An 18,331-nucleotide genomic window follows, 5' to 3' on the forward strand; every position below is an offset into this window, starting at 1 on the left:
ACGCGGAGAGACATGCTTTCCCTTCGCAGAGCGAGTCTGCGAAGTCAGCTGCCTCCTAAGGAGGGAGAGGAGCGGGTTCAGGGATCAGCTGGATCAGAGAGTTCCCAGGGACCGAGGGAGCTTGTCAAGGTAAAAGCCCAACTGAGCAATAGCAGCAGAAGAAAGGAGTTGAAAAATCTAGTCTATGTAACAAGGCAGAGAGAGGACTAATGCTGGCTTGCCTATGGGACAGAGTAAACGGGTGGCAATCTGGAGAGGGGGCGAAGCCTGTTTCCCCCCGCCCCTCAGGAAACGGAGTTTGCCACCAGTCACAGATTTCACTCCCACAATGTCCTTGAGCGCTCACTTTTGCTTGCTCTCATTCACATGGCTATGGACCGGTGAAGTACTACTTTTAGAAGCATGGTAGCTTTGTGGTGAAATCTGGCAACTGACACGTTCTCTGCCCTCCTTGCTAAAATAATGGGTATTTTGCTCAACCAATAATGCACAGCACTTCCATGGAGGGCTCAAAGCACTTTACAAACATTGTCTCAGTGATCCTTACAACAACTCTGTAAGGTAGACAGGTATTCTTACTCTATTATTATTATATCTCGCCTTTCCCCCCAGAAGGAGCCCAGGGTGGCAAACAAACAACAAAACACTAAAAACATCTATAAAACATCATAAAAACAAAATATCTTTAAAAACATATCTAAAGCAAAATGTATTTTTTTAAAAGAAACTTTAAAAACATCATAAAAATATTCCCAACACAGATGTGGACTGGGATAAGGTCTCTACTTTTAAAAGGCTTGTTGAAAGAAGAAGGTCTTCAGCAGGTGCTGAAAAGATAACAGACATGGTGCCTGTCTAATATTTAAGGAGAAGGAATTCCAAAGGGTAGGTGCCACAACAGTAAAGGTCCGCTTCCTGTGTTGTGTGGAACAGACCTCCTGAGAAGATGGGATCTGCAAGAGCCCCTCACCTGCAGAGCACCAAGATCAACTATATAAATAAGGGGTAAGACACTACAGAGGAGAGGAGAGGTGACACTGAGAGATAGTAGATTGCCTTCCCCCCCCCCTTGCGATTTTGTGGCTGGGGAGAGTCAGCTTCTTTACACAGCATATATTAAAACAATGGAATTCCCTCCCACAAGAGGTAGTGATGGCCACCAACTTGAATGGCTTTAAAAGAGGATTAGACAAATTCATGGAGGATAAAGCTCTCCATGGTGACTAGCAATGATGGGTATGTACTTCATCCAGTGTCAGAGGCAGGATGCTTCTGAACACCAGTTGCTGGGAATCACAAGTGAGGAGAGCACTGTTGCACACAGATCCTGCTTGCGTGCTCCTCATGGGCAACTGGTTGGCCACTGTGAGAAAAGGATGGTAGATTAGATAGGCCTTTGGCCTGATCCAGCGTGGCTCTTTGTATGTTCTTAAATGGGGTCTTCTCAGCTCAAAGTCTATTCTTTTTACTATTATGCAACAGCAGCCCTCAAGGAATTATCAAAAGGTGACAATCCTCAAGCCTATTAGAGTGCCAGTCATTCAAAATGGCACCCTCCGTAGGTGAAGGTGGAAATTAATAAAAAAGTGTGCACACAACAGCACATAAAAAGAGGGCACACAGCACATCCCTCAAGTGCAAGGTGAGCCTGTGAGTGTTGCCAACTTCCCCCATACTTCAAGTGGATTTTCCACCTTTTGTTATAGTTCTGTGTGTGGCTTCAGATGAGGATGTTTCAAACTTTAGCCTGGAAAGGGACAGGTACATTATTTGGACTGTTCATGAAGAGAATGATTCCAGAGTTAGTTCCACTGCTCTAAAATGTCATGTCTGTCTTCACCCTTCACTTCGATAGCACTTTCCACATTATCACTCATTTCCTCTCCCCCCCCATGTATGTTTATAAATTCGCCTTTTGAAACCATCTCTCTTAGGTCCCAGAGAAGAACTTATGCCCAGCTGCTGTGACATAGCAATGACCTCTTCTTTGTCGCTGCCCAATGGAGATGACACAACAGACTTTTGCATTTTAACATTTGCAGACCTAGAGCTGAAAGATCACACTCCTTTTCCATGTGAGAGCTACCTGAAAGCTGGATTAGATGCCAGCGCTCGAAAGAAGTATGCATCCGCAAAGAAGAAGGTACTTGATGAGCGGTTAATACTGTTGGAACATACATGACCACCTAGTAATGTGAAAACTGTCGTGCGGATGAGAGTTTCTTGGCCCCACTCAAAATCTGATCATAAATGGCAAACAGAAAGGACTTCTGCTTTATCAAATCCATTCTGAATAGCCTTAAGATATCAGAGGACAATTAAAGTGCAGAGCCAGTGTGGTGTTACAGTTAAAGTGTCAGACTAGGATCTGGGAGACCAGGTTTCAAATCCCCATTCAGCCATAAAGCTCACTGGATGATGACTTTGAGCCAGTAATTGTCACTCAGCCTAACCTACCTTACAGGGTTGTTGTGAAGATAATATGGGGTGGGGAAAGAACCATGTATGCCATCTTGAGCTCCTTGGAGGAAAGGAAGGTCACATCCACACCATACGTTTAAAGCACATTTATACCACATTTATACCAGTCCTGGCTTCGCCCAAAGAATTCCTAGCGCCCTTAACAAACTGTGGTCCCCAAGATTCTTGGTGGGGGGAGCCATTACTATTAAAGTGGCATAAGAATGCTTTAAATGTATGGTGTGGGTGTAAAAAGAAAAGAAAAAAGAAAACAAACTCTAGCATCAGGGGTTGCAACCCTGAGGTACTCCCAAATTACATTTGAGGATCCTGGCTGTACTTTACCACTGCAAAGCAGCAGCAGTAGATGAATGTGCAAGGGGAAAGCGATGAGTAGGAGTGATGGAAGTGTGTGCTTTGCTCTTCCCCTTCTTCTCCACTGCAGCCCTCTGTTTCAGCCAATGCCCGCCCCAAGTCCCAGACCCAGCCTGGGTTCCAGGTATCTGTTTGCTGCTGTGCCAGATGGGGAAAAACAGCTGAGCAGAGGGAGGAGATGGCAGGGGAAAAAGTGGCGTGAAAGAAAGTGCCCTGAGCTCTCTTTCTCAGGTGGCTTCCAGACGGCATTGTGCGTATTGAGCAAAGACTTGATTTATTTCCATAAAATTTGCATGGAGGCCATACAAAGTTGCCGTTCAATGGCTGTTATCCCATTCTTTTCACTGCAGATTCCTGTTACTTTTCTTATCACCAAAAGTCCTTTTTATTTTAAAGGGTTTGTTGTGGAAGAGTGTTGTGCACTTGTACTCCCCCCCCGTACTATACTGTTGCACTCACCCCAATCCCTGAGTGATTCCCACAGGTTCCACTGCTTACCCAAGGTTCAGCTTCCTTGGAATGAAGCTCAGCAGAGACTATGGTGTCTAGGACATATGGTTTTTGTTTACACATATATACAACCTGAGCTCACAGCATTTACACTCCAACAGATCTTGCTTCCCCATTAGGTTTCTAGGGGAGTCCCCAAAGCCATGGCTTAGGGTTCAGCACAGAAAGCAAGGCAATCCTCTCTGTGTCTTTCCAGTTCCCAGATCCACTTCAGACTAACTCACACAGAATATCTCCTGGCCCCAGGAAGTGGGAGGAGGGCAGAATTAATCTCCCACAAGAGTTCCCATAGCAACAAGTATGCTCAGGACCACATCTTTAGACATGCAAATCAGGTCCATCAACCAAACAAAGAGGTGTCTCCAATACAAACATCTCTACAGACAACAAATTCACAGGCTGAATGGGAGTACACGGATATTACCCAGCCCAAACCCCTAGTCCTATAACAATACGTTTAAAGCAGTACCATACCACTTTAAACAGTCATGGTTTCCCCCAAAGAATCTTGGGAAGGGTAGTTTGTGCAGGGTGCAGAGAATTGTTAGAAGACCCCAATTCCCCTCACTTAGCTGCAATTCTCAGAGTAGCTTAATAATCAATCCCTCTTCCCAAGGACAAGCAATAGCGTCTCTTCCTCCGCTCACTTCTGCCTCTGGATGCAACTACCACTGGCCCACTTTTGCCTCTGGACTCGCCAAGCCATGAGGGAATGTGGCCCTTGTGTTGAAAAAATATTTCCCAGGCTTGCATTTGTTGTTGTTATGTGCCTTCAAGTCGATTACGACCTATGGCGACCCTATGAATCAGTGACCTCCAAGAGCATCTGTCATGAACCACACTGCTCAGATCTTGTAAGTTCAGGTCTGTGGCTTCCTTTATGGAATCAATCCATCTCTTGTTTGGCCTTCCTCTTTTTCTACTCCCTTCTGTTTTTCCCAGCATTAGTGTCTTTTCTAGTGAATCATGTCTTCTCATGATGTGTCCAAAGTATGATAATCTCAGTTTCATCATTTTAGCTTCTAGTGACTGTTCTGGTTTAATTTGTTCAAACACCCAATTATTTGTCTTTTTCGCAGTCCATGGTATGTACAAAGCTCTCCTCCAACACCACATTTCAAATGAGTTGATTTTTCTCTTATCCGCGTTTTTAACTGTCCAACCATCCATACATAGAGGTCGGGAATACCATGGTCTGAATGATCCTGACTTTAGTGTTCAGTGATACACCTTTGCATTTGAGGACCTTTTCTAATAATAATAATAATAATAATAATTTAATTTGTGGGTCGCCTATCTGGCCAATGGCCGCTCTAGGCGACGTACAATTTAACAACAATACATTACATCATAATAAAATACATCATAAAATACAATATAACAATAAAACAATAAAACAGTTCCAGTACAGAGTAGTAGGCTATTCATCGTAAAAATTTAACCCTCCCCGTAAGTCCCAAAGGCCTGTCTGAAGAGCCAGGTCTTCAAAGCTTGGCGGAATACATTCAGGGAAGGGGCATGTCGAAGGTCATACGGGAGGGAGTTCCAGAGAGTGGGGGCTGCCACTGAAAATGCCCTCTCTCTTGTCCCCGCCAACCTAGCTGTTTTAGTTGGAGGGATTGAGAGAAGGTCCTGCGTGGCTGATCTTGTTGGGCGGCATGGTTGGTGGCGCTGGAGGCGCTCCATCAGATAAAGTGGGCCGAGACCGTATAGGGATTTAAAGGTTAATACCAACACCTTGAATTGGGCCCGGAAAATAACTGGGAGCCAGTGTAGGTCGAACAACACTGGGGTGATGTGTTCCCGGCAGCAACAGTTTGTAAGTAGTCGAGGCGCAGCATTTTGTATAAGTTGTAATTTCCGGACCGTTTTCAAGGGTAACCCCACGTACAGCACATTACAGTAATCCAACCGAGAGGTGACCAGGGCATGTACCACCAGTGGGAGCTGATGAGCAGGAAGGTAGGGCTGCAGTCTACGAATGAGGTGTAATTGATACCAAGCTGCCCGGCTCACTGCCGAAATCTGAGCCTCCATGGACAGCTTGGAATCAAGAACAACCCCAAGGCTGCGGACCTGGTCATTCAGGGGCAATTTCACCCCGTCGAACACCAGGTCAACATCTCCCAGCCTTCCCTTGTCTCCCACGAGTAGCACCTCAGTCTTATCAGGATTCAACTTCAGCCTGTTCCTTCCCATCCATCCACTCACGGATTCCAGGCACTTGGACATGGTCTCCACAGCAGACTCTGGTGAAGATTTAAACGAGAGATAGAGCTGAGTGTCATCCACATATTGGTGACACTGCAGCCCAAATCTCCTGATGATTGTCCCCAGCGGCTTCATATAGATATTAAATAGCATGGGAGAGAGGATAGAGCCCTGTGGCACACCACAATTGAGAGGCCAAGGGTCTGAAACCTCCTCCCCCAATGCTACCTGTTGATGCCTGTCGGAAAGAAAGGAATGGAACCACCGTAGTACAGTGCCTCCTATTCCCGATTCCTCCAGGCGATGTAAAAGGATACTGTGGTCGACAGTATCAAAAGCCGCTGAGAGATCGAGGAGGACAAGAAAGGTGAATTCTCCCCTATCTAATGCCCTCCTCATATCATCAACTAGAGCAACCAATGCTGTTTCAGTTCCATGTCCAGTCCTGAAACCCGATGGGTATGGATCCAAATAATTTGTTTCATCCAAGTGTGTCGACAACTGATTAGCCACCACTCGCTCAATGATCTTGCCCAGGAATGGTAGGTTCGAAATTGGGCGAAAGTTATTCAAAACTTGGGGATCCAAGGAGGACTTCTTTAAGATGGGCTTTACAATTGCCTCCTTGAGTGCTAATGGCATTACACCCTCCTCCAAGGATGCATTGACCACCGCCTTAATCCCCTCGCCCAATTTCTCTTTGCAGCTCACAAGGAGCCACGATGGGCAAGGATCAGTTAGACAGGTGGTAGGCTTCACAGTCGAGAGCACCTTGTCCACATCCTCAGAAGGAAGAGGTCGAAACCTATCCCATTTGACCGGATTGCAACTGGCCAACTCTGTTTTTAGTTCTCTCATAGCTGCCCTCCCCAGTCCTAGCCTTCTTCTGATTTCTTGACTATGGTCTCCCTTTTGGTTAATGACTGTGCCGAAGTATTGATAATCCTTGACAAGTTCAATGTCCTCATTGTCAATTTTAAAGTTACATAAATCTTCTGTTGTCATTACTTTAGTCTTTTTGACGTTCAGCTGTAGTCCTGCTTTTGTGCTTTCCTCTTTAACTTTCATCAGCATTCGTTTCAAATCATTACTGGTTTCTGCTAGTAGTATAGTATCATCTGCATATCGTAAATTATTGATATTTCTTTCTCCAGTTTTCACACCTCCTTCATCTTGGTCCAATCCTGCTTTCCGTATGATATGTTCTGCGTACAGATTAAACAAATAGGGTGATAAAATACACCCGTCTCACACCCTTCCCGATTGGGAACCAGTCGGTTTCTCCATATTCTGTCCTTACAGTAGCCTCTTGTACAGAGTATAGGTTGCGCATTGGGACAATCCCCATTTCTTTTAAAGAACTCCCATTTCTTTTAAAGCATTCCATAGTTTTTCAGATCTGCACAGTCAAAGGCTTTGCTGTAATCTATAAAGCACAGGGTGATTTTCTTCTGAAATCCCTTGGTCTGTTCCATTATCCAACGTATGTTTGCGATATAATCTCTTGTGCCTCTTCCCTTTCTAAATCCAGCTTGGACGTCTGGCATTTCTCACTCCATATTTAGTAAGAGCCTTTGTTGTAGAATCTTGAGCATTACGTTACTTGCATGGGATATTAAGGCGATAGTTCGATAATTACTGCATTCCCTGGGATCCCCTTTCTTTGGAATTGGGATATATATTGAATGCTTCCAGTCTGTGGGCCATTGTTTAGTTTTCCATTTCTTGACAAATTTTTATCAAAATTTGGACAGATTCAGTCTCAGTAGCTTGTAGCAACTCTATTGGTATGCCATCTGTCCTTGGTGATTTGTTTCTTCCAAGTATTTTAAGAGCAGATTTCACCTCACATTCTAAAATTTCTGGTTCTTCATCATATGGTTCCTCCGTGAATGAATCTGTCCTCCTGGCATCTCTTTTATATTCTTCAGTGTATTGCTTCCATCTTCCTTTTATTTCATCTCGGTCAGTCAGTGTGTTCCCCTGTTGATTATTCAACATTTTAAAAATGGTGGGGGGGCTGATTCATAGCGCCTGTGCTGCTCTGCAAAGGAATATATCTTTTCTTTTTCTGAAGAAAACAAAAGGTCTTGCAAATTTTCAGAAGGGAGCGACTCGGATGGCAAAAAGCTGGCTGTGGAAAGCATTTATTGGCTAGAGCCTGGGTCATCACCAACATGCCTCATTTCCTCTCTCCCACCCCTACCCGTAGTTCAGGGAGCAGTTGTGCAGTTGATTTTTAAATGTGTATGTGTTAAAGCACTAATGTATAAACAAATGCTGCTTAAAAAATAAAAATAAAAGCAAATAGTCCCCCCATATATTCCTATGGGGAGGAGCACGTCTGACTGATTACCTAGCTGACGTGTGAGAGTTGTTTATATCCAGTGTTGCTGTGCAACAGATTTCAGTTTACGCAGTGGAATTTCTCTCTCCTCTCCCCTGCAGCCTGCTGCACAGCCCCAGGGGGTTGGAGGAGCCTCTGGAGCAGATTTTATAGGCAGGCAAGGAGAGGAGAGGAAGGGATGTCCTGCAGGATATAGCCCTATGTGTGCCATGTGAACTGCGAACCTGGATTCACACTGTGGACAAAAGTCCTATGGTGACTGCTCTAAAACTGTTGTGTCTGTCTTTATCCGAACTTCCTTGTAGCCCAGCTTTATTTGTCATTGTTACAGGCATTTGCTCTCTTTGTCAAAGCCAAGGAAGTGGTGGCTGACACTTGCTGTCCTATGTCTGCTTGCCCAGGGACACTTTATTGGCGATGCTGCCAACAGACTTTCAAAGACCTGACTGGCATTCACAGGCATGTAGCGGCTCAGCATTCAGGCGATGTGGGGCAGCAAACATCTGTTATCCTAAAGCAGATGGCAGCCAATAGCAGTGTCACAAGAAGCCCAGTTTCTGTGGATGAAACGCCTAGGCCCAACAGGCCCCAGTATAGAAACCAAGAGATGTTTCAGAAGCTCCCAGATACAAGCCATATTGATGCCAATGAAATGACAAGGTAAGGGATTTCTTTTTCTACAGATGCAAAATGAGGCAGTGGCACCTGGGGATGTACAAATGTTGATTTTGGTTTCTTGTAGCTTCCAATTTTTTACAATCTTAAGTTCAGATCTTCAGATTTCTGCATCACTTTGCAATTTTATTAAAAAATAAGGTCTTCAGAAAAAATCATAAGCATTTTTGTGTTCAGTTCTCCTACTATGCAGTTTTGCCCAATTTACACATTTTTGCAAGCAATTTCCTCTGATATAATGCATTTTTGTATCTATGTACTGATCTTTGATCGAAATAAATTGATTCATTCATACATTTTTGTATGTTATTTTCATGAATATATGGACTTTTATGTACACTTACCTCTAATATATATATTTTCATACACATTATTTAGTTGGAGAAGTGCATCACAAAATTCAGAGAAGTGTAAATTTCAAAGGTTTCCGTTTGCATTTCAGTTCGCGTATTGTTTGGGGGAGTACAAATTAAGTAGATATGCATTAAAATGCAAACCAAACCACATTTCCCCTTCACCCCAGTAGCATCAGAAATCACACTCTGAACTGCTATCTCATAGGGCCAGTGATGAAAACATAGCTTGTCTTACATATGTTTTCCCCCCTTCCCTGTGTTGTTGGTGACAGTGAGGACGGGCAAGTTTTGCTTTACTATTGTTACTGCGAGGTGGCAGATCCTGGGGGACTCTGTGAGTGGCAGAGGGCTTTATGTCAACATCTGCATCTCACTGGCAAGGTAAGCAGCTCAGGGCTCTACCCAGTGATCAGCTGCAGCAGATTGGCTGGCTGGCACCATTCCTGTCATCAGACCTGGCAGGCTAGAGGTGCTTTCCCCTGTGCAGTCCCATATCTGTTGAGACATCACATGAGAGCCAGTATGGTGTAATGGTCAGAGTACCGGACTAGGACCCGGGAGACCAGGGTTCAATTCCCCATTCAGCCACGAAGCTCACTGGCTGATGACCTTGGGCCAGTCACAGTCTCTCAGCCTCGTAGGGTTGTTGGGAGAATAAAATGGGAAGGGGGAGAACCATGAATGCTGCCTTGAACTCCTGGAAGGAAAGGTGGCATATAAATGCAATAATAAATAAATAAACAAATCACATGGGATGTTGTGGGAAAGTGTGTTCCTCTCCAATGAGGAAGTCATTTTCCTGAAACCCAACCCAGAAGTCGAGTAACTCCACCAGAGGTGTGGTGTAAGCTTTTCCAGGACATATCCTGGGAAAGAGGTAGGCATTGCCTTCCCACTTGCCCTTCCTTAGTTCCTGATTACAGCCTCTTGCAGTTGTTTGTTTTTTAAAAAAATGGGATGCAAATTACATGCAGCCTTGCACGATGTGTAATTTGGGCTGGAAGGCTAAAATCAGATGCATACTTTCTTGGTTGTAAGCCTGACTGAAATTGGATGGACGTAACATCTGTGTCGATCTACCTAGACCTGAGTTTCGCATCTCGTCCTGACTTTCCCACTTGGTTTCCAAGGTGCGAATAGCTTCCGAAGGAATTAATGGAACTGTTGGCGGGAGCAAGGGGGCTGCCAGCCTTTATGTGAATGCAATGCTGTCTCATCCCCTCTTCAGAGGCATTTTGACCAGGGAGGATTTCAAGGTGAGAGGTCCTGATGGCACTGTGTCTAAATTCCCATTCTTGATCCTACAATGTGGATTTCCTGAAGTGCCCTTTCCCCTCCAAACTTGTGAATGGAAAGATCCTGCTTGTAACACGGTTGTGTGCAGTGGTGCCCATTGAGACTGGTAAGGCGGAAGGCCAAGAAGCCAACAGTAGGTGGGGCCAGAGCCAATGAGAGGCAGACCAACAAATTCTAATTTTGCTCCCTTCCTCCTCCCTACCGAGTTCTATAATGGCAACACAGAGTAAAGAGGAGGAAGCTTATACCCCAAATTGGATGTAAATAAAAAGGCAGGCAGATGGGGGCTGGCTAAGGGTAGCCTGACATTGTTGGGTCAGTGCTCCATTTGCCCTGATAAACCAGCCTCCACTAGTTGTGTGACTGTCCCAGGCAGGACCCTATGGGATAGTGTTCAGAATATCACTGGTGACAAAAGACGCAACACTGCTATTCCCGCTCTTGCATCATTTTAGGCCCATTTGTGAGTCCCCCATCCCCATCCTCTCATGTTAGGCAGATGGTGACCAGGGGTGGAACTTGCTTGTTTGTGGTACCCCACATGTGGAATATGTTCTCCATGGAAGCTCCAAATCTGATGTCCTTTCAGCATCCAATGAAGACGTGTGTTTTTAAATCAGACCTTCTATTACCTTACTGCAGCTGATTTTAATTGATTAGTTCTGCTGGATTTTATCACTGCTGAAATTCTGTGGCTATTTGTGAACTTTAATCTTTGAGTTTCTTTCATTATATATTTTTTTTAACATGAGGGTGACATATAAGCAAAACAAACAAACATCTTTTGCCTCATGGCTGCTAGTGACCAAACAGGTTTTGCAGGTTTTTGAGGGAAAAAACACAAAACTTGGTGAACTTTATTCAGGAGAGTTACTCCCAAAAACTGTTTGGCAGAGGTAAAAGTGAGATAAATATGCAGTGTGGTCAGTGATTCCTCTTTCAAATTACACAGCTTTTTTATTAGCATTCATAAATGGCACACAGTCTGTTTATTGATCCCAAACAATCTGTTGACTGAGCGTTAATCCTGACAGGTTTGCATAAAATGTGTGTGGAGGTTGTACAAGGCCGCTGTTTATTGAGCTGTCATTTTGACACGTTCTCTATCAGAAAAAATCTTGTTTTTAGAGGAGCAGGTATTTGTACGAGAGTGCCAAACCTACTTGACTTAAGCAATCTTAATTTTCCAGTATTGAATCAAATATTAGAATGAGTGACAGCCTGGAAGTTAGGGTTGCCAGGTTCAATCCCTGAGACTGATCCTGTATCTTTAGGAGAAGAGAAAGTCAGCCAAGTGCAGGTGTTCTTGCAACCCTGTAATGGGAAAAACCACAAGGTGGAATTCTCCCTCCACCCTGCACAAGTTTTAAAGATACAAAAGACCTCTTGGAGGCTGGGCCTGGCAACCAAGAGGTCTTCTGTATCTTTAAAAGTTGTGCAGGGGGAAGGGAGAATTCCACCTTGTGGTTTTTCCTGTTACAGCGTTGCAAGAACACCTGCACTTGACTGACTTTCTCTTCTCCTAAAGATACAGGATCAGTCTCAGGGATTGAACCTGGCAACCCTACTGGAAGTGGTCTTCAGCTTTAAGGGGCGAGTGATGGGGAAGGGAAATGCACAGCCTATTTTCTAGGGATGGGGAACTTGTGGCCATTCAGATGCTGCTGGACTACAGCACCCATCATCCTTGACCAAGGACCACACAGGCTGGGGCTTCTGGGAGCTGGAGTCCAACAACATTTCCCCACCCCTGATCTATCTCCTGCCTAAGATGCCAACAAGATATCTTTTGGTAGCTTTTGTAATTGTTTGTTTTCTCCCCATTCCTCAGACCAGTGCAGGAGGGGCTCACTGTTTCCTAGACCTCCGGATTGGTGTCTTTGAAGAAATCGTACCCATGGGAATCGACCCAGAGAAAGTCTCTTACAAGGAAACAGGTATGGATAAAAGCATGTGTCGGCTTTAGAAGGAATGAGAATTGAATGGGGAGGCCTAAACACTGTACAAGAAAATGGCAGCTACTTCTGACACTGCAGCCTTATGCAGAGTTATTGGAAGCAACCCCTCTATATAAAGTGGGACTTACTGCCAAGCGAATACGATCTGGCTGCAGGGCTATTCAAAGTTGATGTTGCAATAGCTACCGCCCCATGGCAGGTGATCGCTGTCCTCTCTGCAGTATCAAGAACAACTTTGCACGTGGAGCTCTATCAGCTATGTTTTTCTTAACCTCCCTACAATCTCTTACCAGCAGCTGCCAGTAAACCTGGAATTTGTGGCTTAGAATCTCACAGTATTATATCAGAGCTCCAGAAAAGAAGCTCTTCTAAATATTTGTTATGGGGCTGGAAGCGCGATCGTTCTCTATAGGGAGCCTGATTTCAGTGGGGTGGCTAGCAACCTTGGGCTCCTCCAGACACGCTGTTTATTGAGCATTCATTCTGATTTGCTTGTACAAAGCTTAAGGAAGCTTAGGCTATGTCCAGTCTTTATTGAGCATTTGTTCTGATTTGTTTGTGTGGAGGTCAGATGACAAAGAAAGCATTCATCCTGAATTCACCCAGATTTCCATGTTATATTGCTTCGTGTTAATCCTTTGTTGATCCCACACTTTCCATTCCATTTCCCCGTCACTTTCCTAACTACAAAAAGTCAACATTTTAGATAAAAAGTGGATTTGTTGTGCCAGAGAGCTTTCATTCATCCTAACTGTGCAAACTTCAGTTTCTGGTATGTGCTTGAATTTCTCCTGTATTATTCTGACAGTCTGGAGGAGACCGTGAGCCTTCTTCTTACCTGTAAGATGCACATTGAAAAGGACACACAGTAAAAAGGATGTCAGGAAAGCCCTTGATATACATGATGTGTGTAATCCTTGGGACTGACGGCTTTGCTGGGGTGCCAGATGGAAAGACTCTGGGGGCTGGATTCAATCCCCAAGCTTCTACTTGCTTAATCTTTGCTCTGTCCTTGGAAGATCCTGGCTCTCAGGGTCTCTTCACCCGATTGCTACTGCATGTCTGTGCAATGGGAAACTCTAGCCAGTCCCAGCTCATGGGCCCACATTTGCAAAGAAGGCACTTGTGGCACATGTACATTACCATATGGATTTGAACTTTTTAAAGTGTATCTAAAACTGTAACGTCTGAAGGGATTTTCAGGTTTGACACAGAATTCCGCACAGCCTTGTGAGGGGGAAAGAAATGTTGGCTGAGTCAGAATTAAATTTGTTTGTATTCTTTTAAGAATCTTTGTAAACAGTTTTTAATTATTTGTAGGAATCCATTTGACTCCAAAGGAGTTTCATGTAGAAGTGGCGAAATATCTCTCTCAAGGTAACGAAGGGCAGGCGGACACAATTTTGCTGGACTGCAGGAACTTCTATGAAAGTAAAATAGTAGGTGGCCTTTGATCTGGCTTTTTTGCTTTCTTTTGGATAGGAAAGCCTGAAGCAGATCACCTCCTTATGTTGGCTTGGTGTATTCGTGGCCAGTAGGTGCATGATGCAAATTCCAACTTGGTTTCCTTGAGAGGGCAGGCAGCTACAATTAGCTCATGCCTGAATTAGATTTTTGTGAATGAACCAAGGAAGCTACCTTATACCAAGTCAGACCCATCAATAATGTTGACACTGACTGACAGGGGCTCTCCAGGGCGTCAGCCAGGGGACATTCCCAGCCCTACCTGGAAATGCCAGGGATTGAACCTGGGACCTTCTGTATGCAAAGGAGATGCTCTATCAACTGCACTATGACCCCCTCTCCTACAACTGCATGCTGTTTGTGGGACCCAGCCTTTCCATACGTGTGTGCACATGGGGTAGTGTCTACACCTGAATACCTTTTCAGGGCATGGCATCACAGAACCCGGGGCAGCCACATATACCTCACCCATGCAAAGGTGCTTATTCACATGAATGGTGCCTCCACCTGAACCTGGACTGGTTGTAAGCCCGATGGTGGTCCTCCATGGTCCCAAGATGGGCCCAGTGGTGGCCTGAGAAGTGCTCTAGGACTAGTGCCATCTCAGAGGCCCTTCTCCAGCCACTTGAGAAAGGGAAAGGAGGCAGCTGTGTGGGGTATATTTGCTGTCTCATACCCCCTCCTCCACCCTATCTTGTGACTGAGCCAGCTCTGAAGCCCTTTCACCCAACCCACTCTCACAAAATCAAAGCAGGGCCCACCCATGCAGGGCCCAGAAACATCATCATAACACACACCCTGTGCTCTGCTTACCAGGCAGACGCTTGATATGCAGTGGCAGCCAGTCCCTCCTTTTAAACCCATCTGCCTTCTGCCAGGTTTAAAAAATGATTTCATTTAAATTTCTAATCTGCCCTTCATAAACAGACAATCTGTTTATTGAGCATTCATCCTGATTTGTTTATGGGGAGGTTAGACAATGTTGTGTCAGGCAACTGTTATCCCACATTTTCCAGTTGATTTTCCTGTCACTTTCCTTGTCGCAAAAAGCCTGAACTTTTGGGGAGGTGGGTTTGTTGTGCAAGAGCTCCCAACCAACTATAACTGCACAACCGGAATTTGACAGTATGTAATTGAATCCTTTCCCGAAAATAGCAACAGTCTGGAAAAAAAGGTAAAGGTGTCCCCGCACTTGTAGTGCAAGTCGTTTCCGACTCTTAGGGTGACGTCTTGCGACGTTTACAAGGCAGGCCGTATATATGGGGTGGGATTGCCAGTTCCGTCCCCGGCCTTTCTTTACCCCCCAGCATATGCCCGGTACTCATTATACCAACAACGGATGGATGGAAGGCTGAGTGGACCTCGATCCCTTTTACCGGAGATTTGACTTCCTCCTTTCGTTAGAATCGAACTCCGGCCGTGAGCAGAGCTTTGGCTGCGTTACCGCCGCTTACCACTCTGCGCCACAGTCTGGAAGCACCCATTAATTCTCAAGACAAACAATTACAACAACATACAATAATAGGATGCCGTTCCACTGTTGTAGTGGCTCTTAACCGTACCCCCACAAAACTTTCTACACCCCAGAAGAGGTTCAGTGGTCCCATGTTGAACAACTCTGGGGTTAAGCAGTGCTTCTTTCTTTTGGCCCCAGGGACATTTCCAAGGTTGTCTGGCTCCGGACATCAGGAAATTCAGCTACTTCCCCACCTACATAGATGAAAACTTGCATCTGTTCAGGGGCAAGCGGATCCTGATGTATTGCACAGGAGGAATCCGTTGTGAGCGGGGCTCGGCCTACCTCAGGTCCAAGGTGAGTTGCTTCAGGAAAACGGACTCAGCTGAGAGAGTCTGTGTGCTATGTGTAGGGTCTGACTGTGAGGATCCCACCTCAGACCTCCACCTGTCAGGTCCCTCCAGTCAGGATTCCAGGTTTTATTTGCTCTCTCACCAGATCTAGCACAGATCTCGCAAGATCCCACTGCTAGGCAGCACCACCAGACACTCCGTTTCACAATATTGCCTTAGGACTTTGCCTTAGCCCCCTTCTGGCTTATTGTTACTTTGTGTCTGGGTGCACTTGCAGGCCACAACCCCCCTGTATCTTTGTGCCTATATAGAGCATACAGCCCTGGGTTGCCCTGGATACTTGATGATACACTATCTCTTCACCGCTGCCACCATTGATACTGTTTCCCAACCTTGGTAATTACCCTGCCCACCCTTCTGGTTTGTGAAAGCCCCAGCCAAGGATCAGGCTTTTGGTAAACCAATAAAATATTTATTTATAAACACCAGGAAATAACAAGATTACTTTAGGTATATTTAATAAGTGTATGGTTTCATATAGTGTCACTCTTTATGTTTCCAGTCAAATATAATCTGCCTTAATACCAGCCAAATATAATCCAACCCACAACCAACTCCAACTCCCAAAACTCTACAACCAACCAACCCTCTCTCAACTGTCATCCTCTCATTTATACCTTCAGCCACTCAAACGCTCAGCCAATCATCATACAGCATTCTCCAGCATTCTAGCCCATGTACTCCCCCCTCTCACTCAATCCACTTACCATGTATACTTTAATAAACCTGCACTTACCATATTTACAGTTATCAAAATACAGGGGCATCACACTGACCTCCAGGTTCAAAAATTTAAGAAGGAAGGTTAAAGCAGAACAATTGCATCAATAGGTAGTGGCAAACTGGCTTGCATAAACTTGCATTCAGTGCTTGAAATAATTATGCCACAAGACATGGGTCAATCTTTCAGATGCCACAAGACCCTTTGTTGTTGTTTTTGCTGCAGCAGACTAATATGGCAACCCTCTCTGGAAAACAAACCTTGGTTTGCAGAAACTAATAAGAAGGAATGGAAAGGGCATAAAGATTGTCTATTCTGAACTCTAAGATTAGAGCCGGATGAACTATATCAACACCCTTAGCAGACGAGCCAATATAATTTAGATCAGGGGTTCCCAGACTGTGGTCTGCAGACCAATAGTGGTCCATGAACTTTGTTCAGGTGGTCCTTGGTGTGTCTGTAAAAACACAATCATGCAGCATCTAGCATTACAATTGCTATAACAGGCAGAAAAATAATTAAGAAGTCTGCCAACACCATCAGCAAGTTTCAAGGCATCCATGGGGAGAAAAAAGTTTGGGAACCATTGATTTAGATGATAATTGATACAGCATTCCCTTTGCACTGAATAAATTCAAAACCCAAAGTATGCAACAAGAAAAGCTGAAATATTTGCTTAGCATAACTGTATAGATTGAGCAAATATTGCTTTTTGCTCCATAATTTATTCTGCAGCTGCTATTTTTGGGGAACAGCAAGGAACTGTACAGGATACTAAAACACTCCTCCCTCAGCATTGGAAATTTTACTTGCTCCCCACCCTGCCTGGGTTCTGAGATTTGAAGTGACTGAAAACAAAAATCACCACAGTGTGATTTAGATGTTCATTTGTGACACTGTTTTTAAGTACTTCTCCCCAAGGTGTGGTTTCCAGGGAGGGTTGCCATATGAGTCTGCAGCAGTAAAAAACCAACAAAAGGTCTTGTGGCATCTGAAAGACTGACACATATCTTATGGCATACTTTTTTCTGGACCACAGCCCATTTCATCAGATGCATGAAGTGGTCACTTAAATGGGTATCTAATTCCCCCTATCAGCAGTGTTCAAGGATGAATGCCAATCCTTATGTAGCTTAAACAGCACCACCCATGCACAGGAGGCAGGTATCAGCAGGCTTGGGGAGCAACAACAGGGTTTGCAGAAGTACAAACCATCTTTAGAAAAAGAAAGCTAAGGAGGGAAACCCTTCTAAAATGGCTCAGTGAGGACTGAAAATGCTCAGTAGACATGCAGGATGAGGGACTGAAAACCAGATTGTGGGGAAGAAATGGAATAGGGTATGCTGGAAGAGCGCATGGCTGTCAGACTGGCTGGGACCCTGACTAGGAGCTCCCTATACTGCAACATTTTATTGCAGGTCCCACTTGTGCATGTGTGTGTATATCTGTATCCTATATCTATAGATATAAACTGAATAGAGAGAGAAGGAGAGAGGGAATACAGAATTAGACCAAAAGGTTAAGCAGTGCAAAATATAACAATAGGTGTGTCACAGTGCTATGGAGAGCATAAATCAATTTAAATGATTGCAAGGTCAAAACTTCATGGATCTTGCCCATTCCCAATAGGCAGAGTGAGGTCAGTGATGTGAATACTCCTGAAAAGGGACAGTTACTTTCCAGGAATTCCTTGGGTAAAAGTGGCCACTGCACTGAAGCTATGAAAAAAACATGCAGAGTTATACCACCAGTCTAGGGCACTTCCAGACAACCTGTTTATTGAGCATTCATCCTGATGTGTTTGCAAGGAGATTAGATGACCTTGCGTCAAAGCAACTGTTATCCCTCAGTCCACTGCATTTCCCTGTCACTTCCCTTATTGAAAAAAAGTCCAATATTTTGGGGTCCAATGTGGGTCTGTTGCACAAGAGCTTCAAATTGGCTTTAATTGTGCAACCTGAATTTATGATTTTGAATCCCACCAAAAATATGAAATCAGCTGCAATGTTTTGGGAAGAAATGTCAAAGGGACTGTTTAGAACAGCCTTTCCCAACCAGCGTGTCTCCAGATGTTGTTGGACCACAACTC

The 18,331-nt window shown here is 44.6% G+C and overlaps 1 protein-coding gene across 2 annotated transcripts in view; it reads left to right on the top strand.

The window, feature by feature from the left end:
* Window positions 1–18,331, top strand: part of TSTD2 (thiosulfate sulfurtransferase like domain containing 2) — a 27,598-nt gene continuing 9,267 nt past the window's right edge. Inside the window, exons 1-8 of one of the 2 annotated variants that reach the window (XM_061634237.1) lie at window positions 42–129; window positions 1,935–2,143; window positions 8,235–8,563; window positions 9,207–9,315; window positions 10,065–10,190; window positions 12,062–12,167; window positions 13,509–13,627; window positions 15,307–15,465. In XM_061634237.1, coding sequence (XP_061490221.1) covers window positions 1,952–2,143; window positions 8,235–8,563; window positions 9,207–9,315; window positions 10,065–10,190; window positions 12,062–12,167; window positions 13,509–13,627; window positions 15,307–15,465 — 1,140 coding nt within the window. In that variant the 5' untranslated portion in view covers window positions 42–129; window positions 1,935–1,951. Of the gene's footprint in view, window positions 130–1,934; window positions 2,144–8,234; window positions 8,564–9,206; window positions 9,316–10,064; window positions 10,191–12,061; window positions 12,168–13,508; window positions 13,628–15,306; window positions 15,466–18,331 lie in introns of both variants that reach the window. The other variant, XM_061634247.1, reaches the window with a different exon arrangement.

The sequence above is a fragment of the Rhineura floridana genome, chromosome 1 (genome assembly GCF_030035675.1).
Source record: "Rhineura floridana isolate rRhiFlo1 chromosome 1, rRhiFlo1.hap2, whole genome shotgun sequence".
Lineage (NCBI taxonomy): Eukaryota > Metazoa > Chordata > Lepidosauria > Squamata > Rhineuridae > Rhineura > Rhineura floridana.